The 26,110-nt window shown below is 32.9% G+C and overlaps 1 protein-coding gene across 21 annotated transcripts in view; it reads right to left on the bottom strand.

The window, feature by feature from the left end:
* The window catches only part of LOC130448898 (protein muscleblind), a 584,866-nt gene that overhangs the window by 447,806 nt on the left and 110,950 nt on the right, over positions 1-26,110 (bottom strand). For all 21 annotated transcript variants that reach the window (XR_008910395.1, XR_008910391.1, XR_008910392.1 and 18 more), the window contains exon 2: positions 19,563-20,138. Coding sequence is in view for 14 of the 21 variants with exons in the window: in XM_056786483.1 (XP_056642461.1) it covers positions 19,563-19,748 (186 nt within the window). In the remaining 7 variants the exon portion in view is untranslated. The remainder of the gene's footprint in view (positions 1-19,562; positions 20,139-26,110) is intronic.

Here is a 26,110-nt window from a genome sequence, read left to right as displayed (position 1 = left end):
GCAACACAAGAAGATTTTTTTACAACTCCGAATGGGGAGTTTTCTAAATAAAATTGGTTTAGTTTAATTGATTTCATTATCAATTAATTAACCGTAATAAGCAATCAATTCTAACCTATTTTGTCGAAAATTGTTGATTAATCGTTGAAACTTTTTGTAATAACGTAGCCACCGGATCCAGCAAACTTTTGAAACAAAAAAGTTTGGAACCAATGGTTTGGAATTACGTAAATAAGTAGACACACATTTATCTACGAGTATACTACCAATTATTTATATGATCTTTGACTTTACTTCTATATATTTTAAATCTAAACTTTACTGGTGTTCCAACGATTTGGGAAATCGGCATTTTGTTTCCACCGTATGTTGTATGCGTTAATAGATTTCTCTATTCTTCCGAATTCACGGCAATCTGTCTGCAGCATTAAGCCCTTTGTTTAGCTTACATTGACCAGTATAGTTGAATTCCATAGATTAACATGAAACTCGTTCACCTTTTTTTGATCGTTTTATTACTAAGCCGTAGAATATATTTCCGAAAAAAATTGGAATCGCGTTCTCCAAATTTGCATTGTGGTACTCCGCAATGGTTTTATGAAAAGAAAAAATTAAATCCATCTCTTGATGTTTTATTTTATTGATTAATTTTGGGAACGCCATTTATTCGTAAACCCAAGTGGAAGTTATATATATTTTTTATACGTACATGTAAAAAAATACTTTATTGAACTATTTTTAGTGATAAAACTAAGGCTCTAGTGGAATAAAAATGACATTGCGTTCAACTTATATTCAATTACATCGAGAGGAACATCAACATTTAAGTAGAAGTTATATTTGGTACTTTTTTTTGAAAACCTATCACTAAAAAAAAAACATTTTATTCAGAATGACTTTAAAAACGTGAATAAATGCGTTTACAGCAACTACAATTTTGATTAAGGGACTTGTAGTACAGTAAATTTTAAATTTTAAAATGAGAAATATTATCGCAATAATGAAAGATAGTGATGAATCAAAATTAGTTGAGACCTCGCTAGAAATCAGTGGATTCACAAATACCACGTCATTAAATTTCTTATCTAGTACGTAGCGCGGTCCATGAGTTTTTATCCTCATATAGTTAGTTGAAAGCGTTCGCAAAAATCGCACCACCTCCGCTCAAATAGTGTCATAACTCGAAAATATCTTTTCTTGTACTATTGGTACTACAAAAACATAATAATAATTGCGGCAACTTTATCAGTTTTTGAGTTATCCATTTCATTATAGTAGAGATCGAAGGACCAATCAGTTATTTTGAAAAATGTCTCAAATGTCAACTAATCGAAAGTGCGCAAGCGATTTCGGCCCAAAGTGAGCAAATACACGCATAATTCTGCAGTCGATAGCCTTTTTTATATCTTCCAAACAAAATCTCTACAACGACTCTCTCATACGATTGTCAAACAGAATCTAAGCATACGCTCCGTCAGATTAAGATCGAAAACTTTTCAAACAACCCTTGTATTAAATATGTTCCTATTAAATTATAATTTTAATTTTTTTCTACTTAAATAGTTAGTACCTAAAATGAAACATTGTACGAACGTAGAAAAAATATTGTATGCCATTCCTGCAGCAATAAGATTTCATTATACCTAACGTGTTGTTTAATTTAACAAGATTCGATTCATAAATAATTCAAACCACCATAATATATTTTGAAGGTGTTATTAATTGAACTAACCAAAAAACTTTTCGACTCCGAATGAAAACCCTGCTACACGAAATAAACTTCTGTTAGTTAGCGACGTGTGGTCTCAAGATGTTATTAAAAAGATAAATTAAGACGGATGACTTAGAAAAGTCGTTTCCGAAAATGAAAAGACAAAACCAACTTTTTAAACAAGTTTCCTGGAGTTTTCCTTGATAGAAGAGCAGCCGATGTTCAGTTCTCGTGAATATTCCCATCAGGTAAAATTATCCACTACGTTGAAACAATGGTGATTCAAACAGTCTCGTTGGAAACTTTAATAAAAAAAAGGAAACTACATCAATATCGTCATCAGGAATTAGTTAGCTACGAAATAAGGATAAATCTTATTAGAGTATTTTTTGAATGTAACTATATAGTCGAATATTTAAATCGTCAATTGAATGAAATGAAAATTTCGTGTTAGAGATGCGGTGATATGAACAAAGTGTGTTTTATCGATTTCTCCAGGGCTTTCGATAACGTCAAACTCTAAAAGACGTATCGACGTTCTTAAAAACACTGGTATTGACGAAGAAGTATATATAAATATACTGGAATCAAACTGCAAAAATAAAAGTTCACTCCGAAGAAATATTTGGAAAAGCACTGGTGAAAGTATCAGATGGTATCAAAATAAATGGATAAGCAAACAACAACATTAGATATACCGACGATATAGTAATTGTAATAATTAGAGCTACAAAATATTATGCAGAAAATATACGCAGAAAGTGAAGAATATGGACTCTCCTTGAATATATTAGAAACAAAACGTGAACATTCTCCAGTACGCTTAACGATAAACGGTCAAGACATAAATCGGTAGAAATGGAAGCTCAGTAAACGCGGAATGGGACCAGGTATCAGAAATACGATCACGAATAGAAAAAGCTCGAGCTCATAAAACAACATGAAGAAACTAGATACTAGCAAAGATATTTCTTTACAACTAAAATTAAAACTAGTCAGATTGCTACATATTTTCTGTTATATGGTGAAGCGGTATGAGCAACAACCGAGGCTGGAATCTTTACCTTAAAAACGGAAACTGGAGTATCTCGACCACATACTAAGACATAAAAAATACCGTTTATTGCAACTGATTGTCCAAGTCAAAGTGGATAGTAAGAGGAGACCAAGAAGAAGACGGCATTCGTGGTTGCACAAACTATGCCAGTGGTTTAGAATATCACCTGTTGATCTGTTTAGAAACGCTTTAAACAATATAAGAATAGCCTTGTTACCAACGTTCGCAATATATATAGCAATGAAAGATGAAGAAGAATCCGACTAATCGACCTTGGCAGTAACCATTGTAGCATAAGCAGTAAGAAGCAGAAGAAGTAAATTGCTGAATTGCTACTACACGTCCTGGATTTGTTCAAAGCCATTTTCTTTCTTCATCTTCTTAATTGTATGAAGGGTTTTCATCTATATATTACTCTACAGACACCAGAGTTGATAACTTCATGAAATAATAAATACTGCTATAGCCAAAACGGTTCTATTTCGAATATTCTCTTTGAGCACCGTCAATCTACAATAGCACATTTGAATACATCCGATTCGAAGACTTTTGAACCGTTAATCTCGTCCAACTGCTTTTAGCTATCTTACTACCGAACAAAGTTTCCAGATGCAACCTCACTGAATTTTTTTCACTTCTAATATCTTATTTAGCATTGTCGCTGCTCCTTAAAAACAACCCTATATACGTAACATTCATTCCAGGGTTCACACATCCCTCAAAGAAGGTTGTATTCCTGAAAGAGCTTAAATCCCCCTCCCCCCCAAATATTTTTTCGCCTTCTTATTTTTATAGGCTCAGTAGAAGTAACTCTTCTTCATTGTATGTACTTTATTTCTTGAATTTTGTTCTGGAGCTCACTTTGAGCATGTTTTCTAATAGTTGATACTTATTACGAGTACAAACGACCTTAAAAAGTGTTCAAAATGTCCCCATTCGAGATCCTTTGACTTACAAGATCCCTAATAGGTGGTCCCTTCCCTTTCTTCTTTGTTTTCTTCTTCTATTTGTATTCAAAACTGGCTGTGGTCCAGCTGTTTGAATAGCTGTCTACCGAGGTTTCGTAAAACTTGTAATTTATATAATTCGACGCTTATCTATATTTATCAAAAACTTATTGTTGTGTTCTGCTTTTATAATTAATCCTATTCTATCCAGATTTTTCAAAGACCTTCAGAACAAGTAAGAAAACAGTTATAAGTGAGAAAAAATAGCTCTATTAATAGTGAGTAGTTGTTTTCGAAAAATACATTTGAAATATGTTATTGTCTGATTTTTGCTGTAAAATTTTGATTGATGTTTGTTGTTGGGTCCTGTGTGATTAAGGACGCTTTTATTGGATTAACAAAAATTATTCTATTTCAAATAGAAAAGTTTCAAAATTTAAAGCAAATTCGTTTAATCAAAAATAGAAACCAAGAGAGACTCAAACGTCTATAAATACTTTAATTATTTGCGTTCGTTTCAATGAAATCGCAGTCCGTGCATTTATAATAATTCAATAGCAAATTGACCTATTTAAATTAACAAGTTTCGGTTTTTTTTCATGCATATAATAAACCTAAGACGCTTTTATGTCCCTTGAATGAATATTAAACTTAAGGTCACGCTGATTCGTTCGATTTTTCTACTTTTTTTTTTAGGTAGGGTGCTTGAATTCACAATAATAAAACGCGCGGCGTGTTCCTACAATTCGAAAAGAATAATGGAAGAAAATACGCTGTTAGTTAACTGCGTCGCAAACCTTTTTTTTTTTTTTTCATAAACCGGATGTCTCCTTGTATTTCTACACTTGTCGTAAGATTAACTAAAAGATAGATGTAGAAGTTTTTTAATAACATACTAGAATAATCGTTTATACTCTCCATACTAGTTTTTGTCAGTAACTATTAACCGAAAGTTACAACAAGATACGGGTGGTATTGAACTCCAACTACACCCAGCATTTAGTTCCGACTGACCAAATGCGATATTGAAAATGCAGCGCGAAAATTGTTTGCATCTAAGCCCAAATAATTGTTTTGCAAAGGTCTCAAAGAAAACGTAGATTCAAAACCAAAGAATACGATGGTCTATACTTACTCTTTCTTTTTGTTTGATTATTAAATAAGCAAAGTGGATATTGAAAATCGAGATTTATGAGATCCATATACGTAGAAAAAAAGTTACAATCATATCTACATTAACTATTGGTAAATTTCTAGAGTCTGCTTTGATAAACCTAACCTCCCTTAAGGTCTAACATGAGTTACTGAGTGAACGCTGGTTGGTGTTTTGAAATACGTTTTGAAATCGTAATTTTTGTTAAAAATCAACGTTATGTAAAATGAGAACATTGCAGTGGAAATTTTTTTGACACATTATATTTGCATCTTTCCTAATTTATAATCCTTCACCAAGTAGCAAGTAGCTGGTGTCCGTCTACTTTAGAACCGGGAAAAGATCCTGGAGCCACCGGCAATATTACCACCAGTCTCCGATTAATTACTGTATATTGAAAGTGGTACAAGGAGCACGTGTAGAAAATTGTAAAATTGACAAACTTTCTACGTTTGAATTGTGTGGAATAAATTCTAGAAGAAACAATTCAAGCAAATGATGACGACGACGATGAAATAGAAGTTTCTGAAATGAAGATGAAAGCAATGAGACGAAACGAATGTAAATTGTTAATAATGTTAAGCTGTTGAGTAGTTCTTTCTGAAATTCTTGTAAAATAAATTTATACAATCGAATGTTTTGACTTAACCAACTCCCAACCTAACTTGATCATCATACTATTCCATTTGCATTGGTATTGTTGTAGTAGAGTGTAATGATTGAAACAATCGATTAGCTTGTTGTTTGTTAGAAATTGCCAGTGATCCGATTTTGGTAATAAATATCAGTTTTGAAATAGCCTCTTGTCACTACATCATAACATATTATTATCTATAATAGAGAGGAGTTTGAACCACCCTTGAGGTACGTATCAATAAAAGATGCCAAGCATACAGAGAAGCATTATTTAACTGCATTCCATCATCCTTAACGAATGATTGTAATTTGAATTTTATATTACCTTATTAGACAACATCTGTTCATAGAATGTTCAAACTGTGTTTTAATGTGTAAGTTAAACTCTTGCTGTAAATTGTATATGTTTACGAAGCAATAAAATGCATCATAATTATTATTATAGTGTCCTCAAGCTTTTTACGTCCGTCGCATTAAAAGTTACTCATACAATTTTTTCGATTCTTGATATTCTATTCAATTTTATGTCGACAAAAATGTAAAATACAATCTTTCACCGCATCTCTTAGTTAGTTGGTTGGCCCGAGTAGTTGAACCTTATGCAACACCTAGACCGCGCACTGTTACGATGTTGCGGTTTTTTTTACAATTTTGATGTGTTCAAATACTATTCTTAATTCTATGGTCTGGGTCTAGGATCTAGAGTCGAAATATCAAGAAAAAACGTTTATTAAAAGTTGATTTCAAACATGAAATCTGACAAACAATCATACAAACACGCAAACATCACTTTAATTATTTTGGGTCTAAAAAAACTCTATATAAGACATTTTACCTGCATCTGCTTTCATTTCTCATGATATTTATACCAACAACAATTAATTCCTTATTTTTTAATCCTATTTAATTTCAAATGTTCTTCTTTCTTTCATAGTAAGTCTACCACCTAATCCTTTTCGATATATTTCTTCATCCTTGTCATTCGACTTAAACGTTGATTCCATGACCATCTGATGCTTTCGCTTATTTCCATGTCCAGTAGTGTTTTTCCCAAGATCCGCCTGAGATGTTCATTTCTATGGTCTCCAAAAGTTGTTTCGTTTTTGATGGTTCTGCTATATAGGTTATTATAAGTCTGTTTGTTGCTTTGAAAATTCGTGCTTTTGTTTCTTGTCTTGGGTGTTTGTACGTTCTGAATTCATACCTCGAGCTTATTCGCTACTTGTTTTCTTACATCTTGTTGTTATGTCAATTTGAAGGTATGAAAAGTTGCCTTCAATGTAAATCTACCAAAAAACGATAAGAATTGCAAGAGTCTTGGTACAAGACCAAGGCTGGTCGCTGTCAAGACAATTATTAACTTAGAAGCGACTTCTTACTTTGAATTCTCGCTTGTCTCGCCGAAACAGTAATTTTCCCTTTCCCGTATTGTAAATCTGATGTAACTGTATGTGGTTGCGCATTGAAACGTGCGACTCTCCACTAAAAAACTGGCTTATAGAATAACATATTGTTTTAGCAACTCCCCATATGAAATTCCGTCATAAGCAGACAACAAACCTTCTCCAAAAGGTACTTGATCTTCAATACCATCGTTCTAATCTCTGCATCCATCATTTTTATCAAGATTAATTGAACGCTCATCCGAGTCTCCATTGTTCTAGTGTCCAATCAACTTGAAGATGAGCGCGGAGCAAATTTAGCAAGAATCCATAAATTGGTTATTTCCCTTTGAAGTAGTCGGATTTCTTTTTTAATTCTTGATCAAATGAAGAGTTTGGTTTCGACGTGATAACTCAAACTAGCTATGACTATGAATCACTAAATTGATGAGAATAACCAATTTTTTTAAAAACAATAATCCAAAGAAATATGCCAATTTTATCAAAAACATATGAAGTATATGAAATACACTTTTGTGTTTCTGAGGTCTAAGGGGTAGGATTTCATTGTTTATGCAGTCTAAGGGGTGGGATTTCATTGCTAAGCGTCAATACTTTAGACGTTAGTCTTTAAATTAGCAATACCTACCTTTCACCCTTTCATATTAAGTTTCAATCACTATCAAACTTCCTAAAAGGTATTATTATTTTGGAACTTCCTCTTAACGTCCATTACGTCCAACTGTCATTCGTTTGACCCCACTGTAATCCGAGTAAAAAATTTAACGTATAATGTATCGCTGGAAGGAAATACAAACAATACAAAAGGGGACAACATGAAAAACGTTAAGATCGATAATTAAATCATCATCGTTTATGAACAGCTTTTCTATGAAAGTCGTCATCAAAAGTATTTGTTTTATTAATACACAGGTTTATACAATGCATCGCGAGGGATTAAGTAATTTTGTTGAGGATTGAGATTTTCTAAAGAACAATATGATTACCGATGAGTTATATTGTCTCATATTGAGTCACAGCTCATTCTTATCGGGTTATAAATTGTCTAATACTCTTAGAATGTAATGTCTGTTATGGAGCTTTCTCTTTCTCTAATAACTCATCATCATCATCAATTTCGTCGTACAGCTCCCAGTGGAGCAGAGGGCACATGTTTCAGCAACTGTAGTGAAAAGATAATTTCGTTAACCAATTTTGTTGACGAGAGCTTTTAATTTCCTTCTATTTTTGGCATATCTCTGTAGCCACTTTCCATGTTAAGTTTATCTGTTTATCTAGATAAGACGTTTCCCTCATCCTCGCTCCCACACCTAAATATTGTCCCTTTGTATCCTTCAGCTGATAAATGGTTCTCTGCAAATTGTAGATTTCTTTTAAAACCCGTTTACACTTGAAAGTTGTGCTACAAATAAGAAATTCAAAAGTCAATCGTTTGCTATGTGTGTTTCCATAAGAACATTCATAGTTGCCGTTTGACGTTGCCGCCTGCCGTTGGTGACTTTCAACATAAACGAATTTTCTTCTTTCCCGTCGACCTTTCGTAGAAATTGAAACCAGCCACTGACATTCGTTTGCGTCTATCACGTGATTTTGACGTATGACGTTAGAGCGTCATGGAGTAGTTTATTTTTCTGTTGTTTATGGTGGTCTGTCGACATGTTTTCTCTTCTTTATTTTTCATAAATAACGGATTACAAACAAAAACACAATAATATCAATAAAACATGTTGTTAAATGTTAATAAACAATAAGTATTATTAGATTGACTTTATTAATAATACATAAATGAAGCACAATAATACATGAATAAAAGTATGCACGTAACGCAGTATATAAAATGCACTTGAAAAAGTCTTTCGTTTAATTATAAATGAATGGACTGTAAAAAAACACTTTTGTATAAACACTGATAACTGGATGTGAACTGCTGAATGCGACTGGCTGTCGCGTGGGCTGGTGGCGGACTGACCGTGGTGGGTCATCCTTCGGGGCTCTTCAGACGGAAGGGGAAGAGCAATAAAATTTGGCTCTCTTGGTTTCCCGTCTACCTGGCATTTTCAATTCGCACAGGCACAATTATATTTAGTGTGCGCATCGTTGCTATACTCCAACAAAACAAAAAGAGAAAGACAAAATTTTTAGGTTAACGGCAGCAACGTCAAGTTTATTAATTAACCTCAAGGCGTAGGCTGCTTCAGTCACACTGATCATCCAGTTGGCTTGTCTAACAAGCTTAAGGTGAAAGAAGGACCATCAGATATAGTCATAGCACCATAAGTGAAATTAGTTAAGCTACAGCTCGTTTTATAGCTACACTTTACCTAACCATAATGGGTTAAAAAAAGAGAGATATTTCAAAAATTGTTTCATATTTCTAATATCTAATGTTCTATTTTCTTTCTCTGATAATTTTTTTATGTGTAACCTCTTTAAAATATCTATTAAACGTGTTTTCATATTTCAGGGAAAATGTTTTACAAACAAAAGTCATGACTTTTTCCATTCAACAATAATAACAGAAAAAAAATTAGTTGGATCGTTCTTTTCAATCATACTGGTATATCGAGAGGGCGAAAGTTTACTCCTCGTTCTAGTAACGATGCCGGGGGCGGTTTTGAGAACCTAGATGACGACTAGAGGGAGAAGAGAAACAGGGGCCAAGGGCAATCGCACCGCTAACCACGATTCATCAAATTCTAGGAAAAGGAGAATGAGAGATACAAAGATAAAGTAAAGAGGAGACTGACACTGACAAGTATTGTTGTATGATGTCATCGTAGTCGTACATAGATTGCGATTCCAGTGTTCCTGCAATTGCCGGCTTTTCCTTTAACGGGCCTGTTCCTGCGATTCACATGATGTTTCCTGTCACTTTAAAGATAATTATAAGTCTAATACAAGGTTTAGAACTGTATAAGTAAAATACGGTATACAGTCATTTCAGATACACATTTAAAACTTACTATAGCATTGTCTTCTAATTTGAATCATTAATTGTATCAACTTAATGTCGTAAGCAGTTTCGTTGATTTCTTTAGGGTTGGTAATTGTTTTTATTGTTGAAAACATGTTTAATCGTATGCAAGTTTTATGGACATAACAAATAATCGTGCTGGTTCGGGATATTTTTTACATTTCAAAGAACAATTAAGTTGGAATACGATTTGAAACAAAAAAGTTTATCAATGATACTACAGGTGCCAGACTGATTTAAAGAAAATTTAGAATATGTTTGGAGACGACGTGGCTGCTATAGAATCCTGCACATATCTAAGGATCAGCTTATTCCAAGCAACTTTAACTTTATAGATTAACTGCGGAAGAAATTATGACGAGAGGTGCGAATTGAATAGTTTCTTCCTCATCATATTCCATACAATTTCGATAGGGTTACTGCAAGCCCGGACTGGGACCATTCAGGGCACTCAACTGAAACATGTGAAGGGGCCCTTTATCATGAAGTCTGAGGGGATGGATTACAACCAGCAAAGTGACGGTTCGGGGTTTTTGTACTGCAACTTAGATATTAGAAAACGAGTTTTTGCGCTATTTTGGCAGTTATAAAGAAGAAGATGGAACTGCCAATAATTCAAACGAATTTCAAAATATAGTGTATTTTAACAAACCGTAGATTGCAACAAGTATATAAGTTCAGTTTATCCGGTCGTGATTTGAAAACGGCAACTTTTTTAGAAACTTGTCGCTTTAACAAAATATTTTTTGTATCTGGTTATATCACGTCGTAAAAGTTTTAAATTTCGAGTACCTCAAGCTGTGCTTGCAAGCTTCAGCGGAATTTGTTTAAAAATTCCGTAAAATGATTGGAGATCGATATAGTAGTAGTAGCAAAATTTTCTCACATAAATGTATGTCTAAATTTTTATTTTATACTCTCAGTTAATACATTCCTCGATACAATTTTCTCATATAACTTATATCGTATCTATTTTTGATCCTAAGAGATTAAGCGCGATGTTCCTCTTATAAATATTCTTCCAGGACACCTAAACACATCATTTAAATCCTGATATTATTAATGGATGTTTTGAGACATATTAGGTAAATAAATTCGTTTTAATAAGTTCCGAATGAATTATTTGTATGAACCACACCATGAATTACTCGCTAGTGCATCCACATACCAATATAAAACCGGTTTAGTTTTTATGTAGCGTATTACATGCCTTCGGGCTTTTGCGGACATCCTAACCCATCACGAGACGTCAAGGCTATACCTATATACACCCGCATCGACAGTGTTGTCAGATCTAACTACAATCATCATACAATTTTCAAATACGTATTTTTGTGTCCTTAGTTGGTCCATCTTTAGTCTTGTTTTGCTTCTGTTTCCAATTCTTATTTTGCTTTTCTCATTACGTTCTCTAAAATAATATTAAACAGGGTTGGAGACATCGAAACGTCTTGTTTGAATCCTTCGTTTATTTCTATTTCTTCTGTTAGTGTTTCCACATGTCTTACGTTGTAATAAAACTTTCAATTTCCTGGGTGATTCTAAATGTTCTATCATTTTTTGTCTATCAATTAAGACAAACGCGCTTTGAAAATTTATTATGTGTAGCTCTTTATTGTATTTACATGTTTTTTTCTGGATTATTTTGGTTTATTGAGTGAGTTGCGTTGATTGTGGATCCGTCCCGGTCTGAACCCGATTCGGTAGTTCCCCAGTATGCTTTCTGAGGATTATTTGAATTTTCTATTTATCAAATTGACGAGTTTTATTTTTAAGAAGCGTATAGTTTTCACATTCCTCTTTATAACCTATCATTTATTTCTTCTTATAGAATATAACAAAAACAATCAGAACGATATGAAAGCATTAACGAATATTAAATGGAGGGTGATTGAATAAAATAATTTGGTTAGAATAAAAATAATAAAAGTCCCGTTAACGGTTTTAGATTCAAAGAAAGCGTAATGAAACATTTAACAATATTTGTTGCGGGATATATTAGCCCAACTGCGTATATTTTTATTTCACAGTGACCGAAACAACCTTTCTCTACTACCTACTAGATGGTATAGCAAACATACTTAGGTCGCATTGGGATTTTAATACTTTTTGATAGGGAAACATGACCCAAGTGGTAGTTGGGTTTTTTTTTCGGAAACGTTGTCGTATCTACGTCCTACTTTCATTCGTTTTTCAGTTGTTTTCAAGGGCTTTTTATAATATCTAAACATTTGCAGATTTATGTAACGGTTTGAATTGAAAGTATTCATCTTCAAAAATTATAATCTAAAATTCTTTTTATGGATTCATATTGCTAATCAAAGCGGTGTGTCAAAATACTCCATATTCCTAAAGGCCACTTGACATGATGCAATGCAATGCAATGAAACAAGCAAAATTTTTGAGCAGATCAAGTTCAGCTGGTTGTTTCCTACAAAACCTAGCACTTGCAACATTATCGTTTTCATGCTATTTTTATTGGTCGCAAGCTGAAATTCTAGAGAAAAATCTAGTTAATTTTCGCGTACCAAACCAGCCTGTTCTTCAGGCTGCGGCAGATATCACTATTGCCAATTATTCACTGACCACTTTTTTCTTGACCATTAGCACTTAGCTTTGTTATTTTCATTTTTAAACCTGTCACAAAATATTAAATAAAATTTGACGTTAGGAATTTTTGTTATTGGTGGTAATGTCAAACGACATACAATATTAATTTACGAAATATTTTGACTTTTGAAAGTTGCCTTAAAAACGTCGACTGCAAATGATACAATTGCTTAATTAATTTGAGTTATTTCTTTGAGCTTCAAAATGTCTTTTTCTGATACACCAAGTACTATTTTTAATAGGAACTATAAATTTTATTGTCGAAACCAAATAATTGTTCAATCTAAACAAAATATTACAAAGAATCAAACATTGCAACATCTTGTCGGTGGATCGGCAACATGGTAAAACGTGATTGTTAAGCGTTCTTGTTGGGCTGGTTTTTCGCCGGCCGGTAACAGACCAACCGGTAATCAATGTTCTCGAAGCCAGACGGTCATTTTCCAGAAATAAAAATAGTGGTAATACATATAACAAATGATAAGTAGAATGAAATGAATGTCGATCGAGAAGCGCTGTCGTGTCTCTCCGCTTAATATCTATAAATAGACAATTTCTTCGCCGTTGCATGCGGAAGTTGTTAGTTATTACCAGACATTTTATTATTAGAATTTATGGATGCAGTCCTATATATTATTACCACCTTGAGCCGCTTTTCTTGAAAGCAGTCTGAATAATGGACACATTTTTTGACAGTTATATTCAAAATTTCTTATATATGTTGAAATATAGACACAAAAAGGTACATTGAAATAGTTTTCCCAAAACGAGTAAAATACGATTGGCGAATATTTCAACAGCTAAAGTTTCCAGAATAGGACACGAACACATAACATTAGATTTAAGTGAAAATTGCGAATTATCATCAACCGAAATTCTTTCGCGTAATGTGTATGTATGTGATATTTTCGTAATTAATTAACAAATAAATGAATACAGGAAGAAATTGATTAAAATACAGAGCGCTACGGGGCTACGGATCTACATATTGACGGTATAATTCTAGACAACTATCTGAAGGCCAAGGACGACTCATGTCCAATGGTTAGCGCTTAAAACTTTTACAGGGACAACCTGTACAATCTAAAAATAGCGATCAATCGATTTTTTAACAAGATACTCTTTGTTTAACTCGATAAAATTCATGATTTTCGAGATATATCGATTTTTAAATTACTGTACAAGCCAAGTAAACCGTTCGCCATAAAGAGAAATCCTGAAGAAAATTATCATAAATTGAAATTATTTATTGAAACAAAATAGAAAATTTCTAATTGAAGGAGGAATAATTATCGGGTTTGCAGATGATTTAACCGATTAAATAAGAACCACAAACGAAAACCTTGAAATGATCGGCATATGGATGAACGAAAACCGATGGTTGTTAGCAAGAGAGAACAGGTAGTGATCATAACACAAAGAATCGGTTCAGAAATCGTGCCGAAGGAAAACAAACATCTCGGAGCTTTCTTTCACAAATGAAATAAGATTGGTGAAAACAAAATGTTACATAACGAATTGGTGTACTAAACAGCAATGGAGAGCGGTACTGTGTAAAGAAGTGACGCATCTATACGAGCAGTCGCCATTAGAGAAAACGCAATGAAAGACGCTAATTAGACTGAGGGCTATAATCAAAAAGATCCCCTACAATTCATTACTGGGTCAGTTCAAATAGAGTAGAAGATAGATAAGTGATAAATGAAAAAGATGAAGATGTGACAGTAGCAGAGATAAATATGAGAAAAATAACTAGAGGAATGGAATTGAATCACGGACAATGAACTTTTGATTCCAGAGATGAGTGAGTGGTTGAACTTATGACTTCCAGGACATCATCCAGAATATATAAGACCATGGCATATTCAGTAACATATGCAAAAAGATTCAATAAGACGAAAACGTTTTTATGCTAAAAGTGGAGAGAGTTAAGAGACCGGAATAGGAGGAACGATTCTTCTTGAGGCTATGTCCAATAAAAAAACGGTTCATATTCTGACTACCAGCTGAATTACCAGCTAGGAGCGATTAACAATATGTAGCCAAAGATAGCCAGCTGAAATCAGTCGTTTCCAACTTTGGGCCAACATACTAAAGAGATAAAGAAACCATCGTCTTTCATTTTCTTCAAGCAACAGTTATTTCATTGAGAATTTATGAAATTGTGGAAACTTTTTTTTCATAATCATTTTCCTTTCAAGTCCAGTGATGTTCTAAATTTTTCAACCTTTCCAAAAGTCCCCTTCTGATAAAAATTTCTCACTTGCAAGTGTAACTTCAAAGTTAAAAGGTGCGTTGTCTTTATGGAAGAGTATTTTGTCTTCATACGCGTCAACTTTTTTGTTATTTTTCTTTTTACCTGATCATCCAATGATAATCACATCCCAAATACCGATCGCGATTACTTTTCCGACCGATGAGATCGTATTTGCTTTTTTAGGTCAGGTCTTCTCTTGTATTGATTGATTTTTCGTTTCACAGGTGTGGTGATGGATCTAGGTTTCATCTATAATTATAAAGTGACACAAAAAATCCAACGAATTTTCATTAAACGATGTAAGAAGTTGAATAAAGATTGACCTTATTGAATAGTGGCCACATATCAATTTCGAAAAAAAAAAATAATTTAAAAACAGTTCAATTAAATTAACAGGGGGCGGTTAGATTTAAATAAAATTGCAGTCTGGAGTTGTGAAGTTTTCTATTTAGACTTAAAAATTGTGAAGGACTTTTTAAGCCTTCACGAGTTTTTGAATTTGTGCTAGATGCGTTCAGAAATAATCTAATGGTACCAAAATGTTGATATAGGAAAGAAACGTGGTTTGCTAATTAAGTCGAGATTGTTATTTAACTGAGATATAAAACTTATTGAAGGATCAGTCTTCGGAAACTCAATGGAGGATGGGTTGTAAGACATTTCTTCTAACATACGTACATATTCCAATTTTTTATTTAGATGAAGGCAAGACAAATGTTTTTCAATCTTCTTTATAGCAATGCTATTGCGATGATTTACAACTGATGAAAAGTTCAGTTCATCTAATCATTTATATAATTTCATTTCATGTTCATAAATTCGTAAAACTTGTTATGAACGCGACGTGGTTTTTGCTATTTTAACGGCATACGTTTAACTTGACACAAAATGAAATCCAGTGCAATTTAATATATCATGCCGGTCTCTATGTTTAGTGCAATAACGTCCAGACAAACCGCTTCGCTTCCAACTTGTCCAATAACAAACATCGAGTTACACAAATCCAGATGTACAGCATCCCCTTAACTACCGCCGCGAGCGTGAAATTAACAAAACTACTAGTTTACCTGAAATAATTTATATATTTATATATCTCGTGTTGGTGCACATATTGGCATCAGTAGAGAATAATGTACATATTTTAGTCCAATTATCAACGGTTTTTGGCTGGCAATTCTTTAAGAGATCACCGATTATCAGGAAATTCGGCATTGTAGTAGTAAAGACATCCAGGTGTTAATTCCCTTCTCAGACAATACCTTTTTAGCTATTAACGATTAAACCTGCTGAGTTTACGACAACAAATGCATGCTTTTGAACATTATTTTAATAAAAACTGAAAATTTAGTTACTTAAGCTAGGGAACAGTTTGGTTTATCTAATTTTTTTATAGCCCAAATATTGCAAACGACCAAATACCGAAGTGATATAATTTTTCGCTTTGTGGCCGACCAAGTCGACATGATGATGGAAGATCGATGGGCTACGTGAACAAATGATGAAAAAGCAGCTTCAAATAGACCTTCCGGCCAATCTACCAAGTTGAACATCTACTTCTCAAGACTCTGATTGGTAGAAGACACAAGACGAAGTCTTAAGAAAAAAAAAAGAAGAAGAAATGGACAATGCTTAAACAGCCACGACGCGTTCTGAATGATTTAGAGGGCTCATAAATGGATCTTTCTTGTTTAGAGTTGTTAGCGTGTTTCCGACTGGCTTCGAGTGAAGTTTTGTCTATATTATTGAATGAAGTCGCTTCTATTTTATCTATAAATAATATTGTTGATAACCTCAATGATGGGAATGATTATTTTAAGAACGAACGGTATAAATAAATGCTTGGAAAAGTGAAAGAAACGAGCCGCTTGAAAGAGAGCAAAATGGCCTTGTTATCCAACCAATATTCAGTATTGTAAATAAAGTTTCATGTAGAAATAATCCTGCAATAAAGATTTTGAAATTTTCAGTTATTTCTGTAAATTTACACAACATATTGAAATCGTGGTCGGTTTATGAGCTCTCTAAAGGACGCGTCCTGGCCCTTTGAGCATTGTCCACGACGCGCCGCGGTCTACAAAAACAGACAAAAGCGAAAAATACTTATTAATATGAAGACGACAATATGACAAAATCTTTTTTTTTTGTGCCTTTATCCGTAATTCCACGGTTGTCCAGTACCATTTGGTGAACTTTTTCGTCCCGAGCTCTCGTCGTCAGTGAAGCTGATACGGTCACGTTTGAATTCATATTTTACGGTTGTATTGATGGTCTTCTAAGGGTTATAATTTTCCGATGTAATGCGCAATATTTGGATTTGATGTATATGGGAAACACATATTGTGAACCACGGTTTGAAATATCACATGAATCAAACACGCATCTTGTACGGATAAACTTTGGAATATGTAAATTTTTTTATTGTACAGAAAATGTTTTGAATAATGAACCGATGTAATCATGTTATAAAAATATCTCATCTTTTATATTACAGTTTCACAATTATTGGTTAATTTCCTCACAATTTATTGAATAATTAAATTTATGGGTAATCAACTTAATACTGCTCGGTAAACCTCATTAAAAAACTTCCTAAATGAGTCAATATACTATAAATATTTTCCATGAATAGTACAGACAAATCAGGCGATTTTGAGCTAAAGACTTAAATTAAATTGGGCGGTTTTGATTTTTTAGATTCTGGGAGGTTCTGGGCTACTAAATAAGTCTAGCAACAAAATTACAGGCAAAAATTTTCGACATTTTGGTACTTGGAACTCAAAAACAATTTGAAACGCGTAAAACTCAAAAGCTACAAGGAAGTCGATAAAAAGGGCTGAAGCAAAAAATGTACAGCATAGAATTCTCTACAGATAGGCCTTCAAGCATTTTTTCTTAACCTCAAAATTTGCACCGTAAAATGGTTTCGTGTATTCAAAAATATTTTGAATTGCGGATAACTCGAAAACTATGAGCATTTCGACACAAACTGCTGGGACAAAAAATGTGTAGCACAACATTCTGTACAAAAAAGGTTTAAATTTTTTACTAACCTAAAAATTTCCATTATAAAATAGGTTGGAACGCTCAAAAATATTTTGAATCGCGAATAATTCGAAAACTACGTACATTTTTGTGAAAAGAAGTATGTGAATATCGAAATAATAATCAACCGAGAACAAAGATGGTGTTCAGTGTTCATGATTGGATTTTTTAAAAGTTAGTTCACTTGAAACCAAGAAGTGTGTCATGAAAATATTGATAATAACACGAACGACAAATCTCTCGTTGGATTTGCTTGCTTATATGGCGAGTGAGAAATATATCCATTGAAACTTCAAGTGGCCAATATACCTCTTCATCTCGCAAGATTTTCGAAAATTTCCCAAGTCGAAAATAGATATCTTAAATATCATGATGTATTTTGATTTTTTGAAAACAAAGTAGTTTTCCAAGAGTTAGAGCGGATACTCCTGCGTTGAAAGAGATTTACTCGGAAATAGTGGCTCCAATAAAAAAATGACTGGAAACCTTTTTTGTAGAAAACTTTATGCTCTACATTTTTTGTTCGGGAACAACATTTTTTTCTAACTCCTCTTAGTTTTCGAGTTATTCGCGTTCCAAACTTTTTTTCAGTTACAAGCCCCAAAATTTCGAAAACCTGAAAATTTAGGCAAATTTAGACAAGCGCCCAATTTAATTTCGGGTTTAATCCTATTTTACCTGTACTAGAATTCATGTTTCAAGAGTGTGGCATTCAACTGCATTTAATTTCAAACATGACTACAGTTTCGAGCAAACAAACAGTTTTGCAATATGACAAAAAATTAATGTTTTTGTTACCGGGCCAAGGTGAAATATAATTGAAATCAAATTATGACTACTATTGTTCAGAGTAAATAACCGGAAATTTAACGTTTGTCAAGCAAATGATTTACACCTTGAGAAGATTTCTATGAAACTAGCAGCTGAGGAAATTTTGAAAATCCATTTTGGTATTAGTTCCAAGAAATTGAAGCTTCAATAAGGTTTCCACAATGGATTAAACATAACCATACAAATTTTAACAATGTAATAGGTTAAGTTTTGCAAATTGTTCAAACAATAATAAATTTTTGTTATAGAAAATAAATTGTTTATTTGAAAATAAGTAAATTTAAGAAAAAGTTTATCGCGTTGTGGAATTCTTGTGAAAAATATTGTAATTAAAGAGCAATCCTGTGATATTTCAACATTTACTATTTAAATCGATTTTGCATTCATGTACCTGAAGTTCGAAACGTTTTTTTCAAAACGAAAATCTAAATAAGAACTTTACTTATTTTTTTATCAAATCGGTTAAAAAGTACATACAAGTACCACTGATGATGTATACAGCAAGAACCAGAAGATTGGGGGTAAAACAACCCTAAAGTCACCCTTGGAATGCAATCTGAAATTCTCGGGAATCACCGAGGGGGCTATAAAAACGGTCGAGACGATACTTTCCCCTGAACATTCCCTAATCATCCCCCCACTTACGCAGCTGTTAGCAAACAATTAAAAAAAATTGACCAAAGCCGAAAATCAATCTGAAATTTTCAGGATTTACTAACAAGGCCATAAAAAAGGTAAAAAACAAATATCGAGACTATATCACCATCGGAACATCCCCTAATCATCTCGCCACTCACGGAGCTGTTAACCAATTTCTAAACATTGTTTCTGATTTTTTTTATAAATTATATTGATTAAGAATCATAAGAAATCCCGTTTTGAGGTTACTACGAAAAGATGTTGTTTTTGACATACATTTAAATTTAAAAAAAAAAACTTACCTTAATACTATCGTAACAAGCTATAACACGACCGTTCTGGACTTCGACGTTGGTGGCTGGATGTGCAAATTTGCACTCTGAATCCGGCCTGGAGCACTTATTTCTCTGGAACTCCCTACATACTTCCAATTGCAACCATCTGGAGTCTTTTCCATTCAAAAGATTATTCATGTTGACCATAGCCATTTTGACGATATTTGTTTATTATTTTTTAAATTTAAAATGGAAAAAGTTCAACTTATCACACGCAAAATTACTTTGTTCACCGAAGTGCGGACGCGATAATGGACGTAGCGCGACTAAAATTCAATAGGTTTCAGATCAGGTAGATTTATTGTCCATTGTTCCGTATAAAAAAATAAACACTTCCTATTTTTCTGCGACGCTAGATATTCGTTATATAAATGTTATTTTACTGGACTAGATTTTTACTTCTCTTGCACAAGCGGGTAGCCGAAAGCAAAGCGATTGTCGACAACGATTTGTTTATGTAGAGAAGAAGTTCTAGCGCATGGTATCAAGTCTACTGTGTGTTTGAAGATGCTGCGACGACGACTGGACTACTGTCTTCGAATTCTGCAAAGCAAAAGCAACAATTAGTATACGAGTTCTAGCGCCCCTCTTACAATTACTCTACGGCGTTGCCAAATATAAATATACTTATATATATCCGTTTCCGGATACAAATATATCACGAAAATTTTTTGATAATCTTTATTAAATCTTAAATTTATTTTATAAATAAAAATGTGAATGAACATTTCTATGTAGAATTTGAAAATAAAATATACAACTGACTTAAATATGAATCAAAAACATTATCGAAAAACGAAACTAAAAAAAGTGCATGCAAATTCTACAGATTTTACTCGCTTACTACATTTCCCTAAATTAACTATTGAAAAATATAATACGAGATGTCATAAAAAGATTTGTTTATATAAAGTGTCAAAAAGTCTCACTGAAAATAAAAATTCGTTCATTTTTATAATGTAATTACTTCGAGAACTGTTAACAAGTCAGTTAGGAATGAGAAACAATCAGAATGTCTTTTTTATGTAAATTATTAATTTATTTTTTACCCTTTAGTTCTCATGAGAAGTGTGATTTGTAGACTTGGGGTTTTTCTACTTTTAGACATTTCAAAATAACAATATTTTATTGTAACTTTAGTTAAAATCCCAGTGAATGGGTAAATCGTTGATAACTGCTCAATCAAAATTATTAAACACCTAGAATCTTTTACAAAACGCAATAAAGTTTTGAAGCTTTTCAAAATTATGCAACGTAGTAAACGCGGTTACTCGAGACGGTGTTCTATCACCAAAAATCGAACTGTGTTTGAACGGCACAATGCTATTGGTCTCGAAGTCATAGAAAATGTTTCCAAGTATCTGTGAACAAGTCAAAGAGTACTCGTATGACAATACGTTCTGAGTAGTTAACCATTAACAGTGTCTTTATGATAGTAATGTCAAATTTGACATATCTGAGAACATTAAAAAGCCATCAATGTGATGAAAAAATGAAATGTCAAAAAAAAAACATACATTCGTTTATAGATAATCAAAAAACGGAATCGGAAACAAGAAAATTAAAATTGTTAATAATGGTTCATACATATAATGCTGTCATAAAGCTGACATTCGATTCACTATTTTTGAATGAAATTTTTGAAACCTCCTTGGCGGGAATTCTTGACTATTAAACTATAGAGTGGGCTATGAACAATTCGACGTTAGTCCTGGCCCATTCCTTACAGTCCACTCTCTAGTTCAGTAGTCAAGAAATGAATGTGAAGATTCCCGCCAAGGAAGTTTTCCCGCTGGGGTAAATTTTCGGAAGAGAAAGTTTAGTATAAAAGAGGTTAAGATTTTTTAGTTTAAATTCTCCGAAAATGATAACTTGTTTATCGAAACGCGCGTCAGTCTAAACAGTGTGTTCAGTATGAATATCCCCAACGGTTCTAGAAATTCCCACTTGGTTATTTTAATAAAGATCAAAATAAGTCGATTATTAATCAATCAAGACGATTTATCAAGATTGTTAATACCAGCACAAAAAGGCTTGAAGGGCTTTTATTTATCGAGATATTGAAGTCTATTAAGGTATACATTATTCGAGGCGGTTTATAATAATACCTTTAACGATACTTTAATAGACTGGCCGTTGACTGTTCACATAATCGAGCATACAAACCAAACAAATACAAGTTTTCATTGCAAAAGAATGTTTCTGAGCTTAGAGTATTCAGTTCTCCTAAGTCGCAGCTCTAATAATATAAGAGTGGCAAAAAGCAAACTTGAAGAAAATTAAAGTAAATATTAGTGCGAAATATGATTTGAGGCAATAAAGCTTCTGGTTCCAAAGACACGTCTTTGTTGATTGGATCAATTTCCCATTTAATAGTTTTTGTATATAATGAAAAAATGTGAGAATCTTCATAAAAATTGCTATGTAACACCAACTAAATTACTAAATCGGTTATTTTATCAAAATAAAAAGTTGAATTACATATTTTTTTATCAACGAAATAGTTAATTAAACCTCAGTTATTATGATATTGATAGAAAACGTCAGTCATTGAACTAAAAACATTTTAGAGTCCATTTTTAAACTTCAAAAAAGCGTAGTCGTTCTATTCTAACTTGAAGGAGCAAAAAATTTTAAGATAGAAAAAAATTACAAAGGATCCTGTCGTGTACAGCGGCGCCATGTTGTTAAAGTAACAAGTTGTATTATTGCACTAATAGATTTTTTACATTGAGATGAAAAGATTTCGAGTTTTTATCAATTAATATTAATATTTTTTCATCAACATAGGAGATACACAATTCAAACGATTCGCAATCCCATTTAATTTGACGCATTACTGAAATTATCAAGAATAATTATTATTGACGTTGCGGGTGGTAAAAACGTATATACATTTTCTTCTATTACGTTTTTTTTTGCCATAAGTCAATGTTAAATTCCGCCAAAAGTAACTCTTAATGATTTATCTCCTTAAAGCCCCAATAAAAATCCCATAAATTAATCACAATCACTAGGGATTCCCCATAAAAAATTTTTTATAAAATAAATAATTAAATACTATTAAATAATAAAATATTATCAAACAAATAATAAATTTCAAAAATCAATAAATAATTTCATTGGGCAACATCAGTTTTTTAAATTCTTTAAAGTATCGAAAATAATTTTTTTCAAATTCTGATTTTTCAAAATCATACATATTGACATTGAATAATTTCAACATATTCTGCTACGTAACTTTCTCTTTACATATTTGAATTTATAAAAGTCCCCAAAAACCAGATAACCCTAAAAACATCACATCCCCTAAGTTGGGAACCCTGCGATTTTATTTACGTTGGGTAACCCAACGCAGGACGCAACCAACTTGGGTTAGGTCCTTTCAATGAACTACAAACCATTTTCATCAAGGATTAAACACAGAATAATATAGAGACAGTCCAGGTATTTGGCAAATTTTTCAAATTGGAACTTCTCATAATTTGAATCAATCTTTCAATTTTCATAATTTTTCATATTTTTTCAATTGGACATTTTGTGTAATATTTTGGAATGATATCCATAATAATGTCTGAATTTGGTGAACGATGAACCATATTTTAATATTTGGTCTTAAAATTGAATCGTTTTTTGTAAATACGCCTGTATGGGTCTTTCGACAAAATCCAACAAGAGTTGTTAACGCACGGAATAACTGGACATGTTGCAATATTTTGGTTAGAGCAACGTAGAACGGTTAATTCTGAATGATACACCAGCATTTTTGTCAGAAGTGTTCGAAAAAATCGTTGAAGACGTTCTCACATATCACTTCAAACAAAAACGTTTTTGAACAGTCACAATATCGAATTGATGGGCCATTCGCCGTACAGTCCTCGTTTGGCATCCAATGATTTCTTCTTATTTCCGCAGATCAAAAATAAATTGCGAGGTCAACGTTTTTCTATACATGAAGAAGCGGTTGATGTCCATAATTTGTTTATAATAAAAACTACTCTTTCTACTGAGGCATTCGTAGCTGGCAAACTTAAAATATAATTAATTTAAATAGTAAAGTTTTCATGCCGAATATTGTTGGAGTAATTAATTAATTAATTCGTCAAAAACGTATCTTCATTACAGTCAATTATTGCAGAATACAATGGATTTGGGGTCAACCCCGAAAAGACCGTACTGATTTTGTTCACTAGGAGATACAAGACAGCTAATTTTCGGCTACCAAAACTGAAGGGGCAAACTCTGACCCTCTCACTGGAGGCGAAATATCTGGGATTAATCCTAGACTCAAAGCTTTCCTGGAAAAGGAATGTGGATGAAAAAGGGAATCAACGCTTTCTACATATGTAGGAAGATGTTTGGAAGAACATGGGGACTACAACCAAAGCTTATACACTGGATGTGTAAGACACATTATAACTTCCGAGCCGTAGTGTGGTGGGAGGCCATGAATAAGAAGACATATGCGGAATAACTCGCCAAGGTGCAAAGGCTAGCAGCCAGAGGCATAACGGGAGCACAAAGAAGCATGCCCCAGGCCGCACTGGATGTGCTGACGAATCTGAAACCATTGGATCTGCACATAAAGGATTAGCAGCTAAAAGTGCCCTCAGACTGATGGAAACTGGGCTGTGGAAACAATCCAACTATGGGCACACCAGTATATTAAGGGAGATAGAGAATATGGCGGATACAGTAGACAAAGGTTTGTTGAAACAACGCACCGACTACACTACCGCCAGACTGACTTTTGATATAGACCCAAACATCCTTATACCAACGAGAGAGGACTGAGAAGAGAACCCAGGAACAGTAAGTAACCTTAAATCTGCTCATTGGAATATCTCCATTTCTTTGGTAAGAAAGCAAGTCCACTGCTCCAGATATTCGCGGCTTGTTTTATAAAATTCTTTTCACAAAATCTTGATCGATATCAGTACCATTATCTTACAAATTCAACATTAATTGACGGACCATATATATATGAAACTGATTGGTCTGTTTTTGAATTAAATTGTCTTATAATTTATTGATTTCATCATTTGCAGCTTCAACTGGCCGTCCGCTATTAACATTTTCACGTGGTTTCTGAAAACGGCACAATTTTGCGTCACAGAATTCATTTCGAGGACACCGGGACTCGTAATTATTAAAAGGTACAATTTATTTCAAAACGGGACGCCTGGTAAAGTATTAGTTCTTTTATTTTTGAGTGTTATAGATTTCAGTATAGTTTTTAATTCATCAAGAAAACTAATAATAAGATATATGCAATCTTCTTACTACATAAAACCTTATTTGATTTTTTTTGAATACCGCCATCATCATATTGCATACAGTAATTATACTTACAATATAAATTACTTTCTAACTTCCAAGTAAGAACAACTGTCATACATAAATTTATAGATATGAAGATATGAAAATTAATATTTCGAGAAATCATTCAAAAAATTCAGTGAGAAACTTTTCAATAAAATTTCAAATTTATAGATATTAGTAGAAATAATTTTTGGACCAGTTATGAAATTTTTTAACAGCATATCCTTCAAATATATACCCAAATGAGCTCACTTTCATAAATTCTGGTTCGTCTTTTGGACGCCCATTTTAAAAATCAATTTTATTGGTTTAGAAAAACATATAAAAAATTATTTAGAAGGAAAAATGATAGTATATAAACCAGTATCTATTACTGATTATTATTAAAAATTGCTGGAAAATACTATAATTTCGTGGCGGAATTCATAACCTGTTTTAACATAAGTTCAACTGATTCGATTTATATCGCTATGAATAAAGTAAAAGCAGTTTGTATGAAAACTAGGCTACAGCAAGCAACAAAAGAAACAGGAAGAAAGGAAAAAACGACAAAAGAATGATGAATAAGAGGAGAATAAAAACTGAAGCCTCATTACATCTAGAGAAAATTCATTTTTCTTTAAAAAACGATTTGGTATAAAAACCTCATTGTTCGTAATTTGTTATGTCTAATTTTATTAATATATTCAAAATACCTGAAATTCGTCACAAAACTTATCAACTTTAATTAATTATAAACAATTAACAATAAAAAAAAAACTGTTACTACTCGGTATTGTACAACTCAATAACTTCACGAGATCTACACTGACCGAAGAAATCGAGAAAAGGGTTGATGATTAAGAGAAGGCGACAGATGCGAGACTGCTGGACCGGTCAAGATTCGATTCCAACCCTTCCTTGACCAACGGTCAAACAAACCCTTTAAAAAGTATGAGTAATAAGAAAATTTGAATTGTAAATAACTAAATAACTTGATTTATATAAGATTCAAGACAAAATTTTCACTAGTAAAGTTTAATTTATGCGTAAGTAACCCCGAAAGTATTCAATCGAAGGGTTTTTAGCTGAGAAAGTATATTTACAATAAAAATATTACGTACAGCTGCTTATCTGTTACTATAACAATAAGAAATTGATCAAAAATCGAAGGAATTTCTAGTTTTAATAAATAGGGGGATGGCAAAAGTTTT

Source organism: Diorhabda sublineata, chromosome 9 (genome assembly GCF_026230105.1).
Source record: "Diorhabda sublineata isolate icDioSubl1.1 chromosome 9, icDioSubl1.1, whole genome shotgun sequence".
In the NCBI taxonomy this organism is placed as follows: Eukaryota; Metazoa; Arthropoda; class Insecta; order Coleoptera; family Chrysomelidae; genus Diorhabda; species Diorhabda sublineata.
Note: the sequence above shows the minus strand (reverse complement) of the source record. Positions and strands in the feature narration are given on the sequence as shown.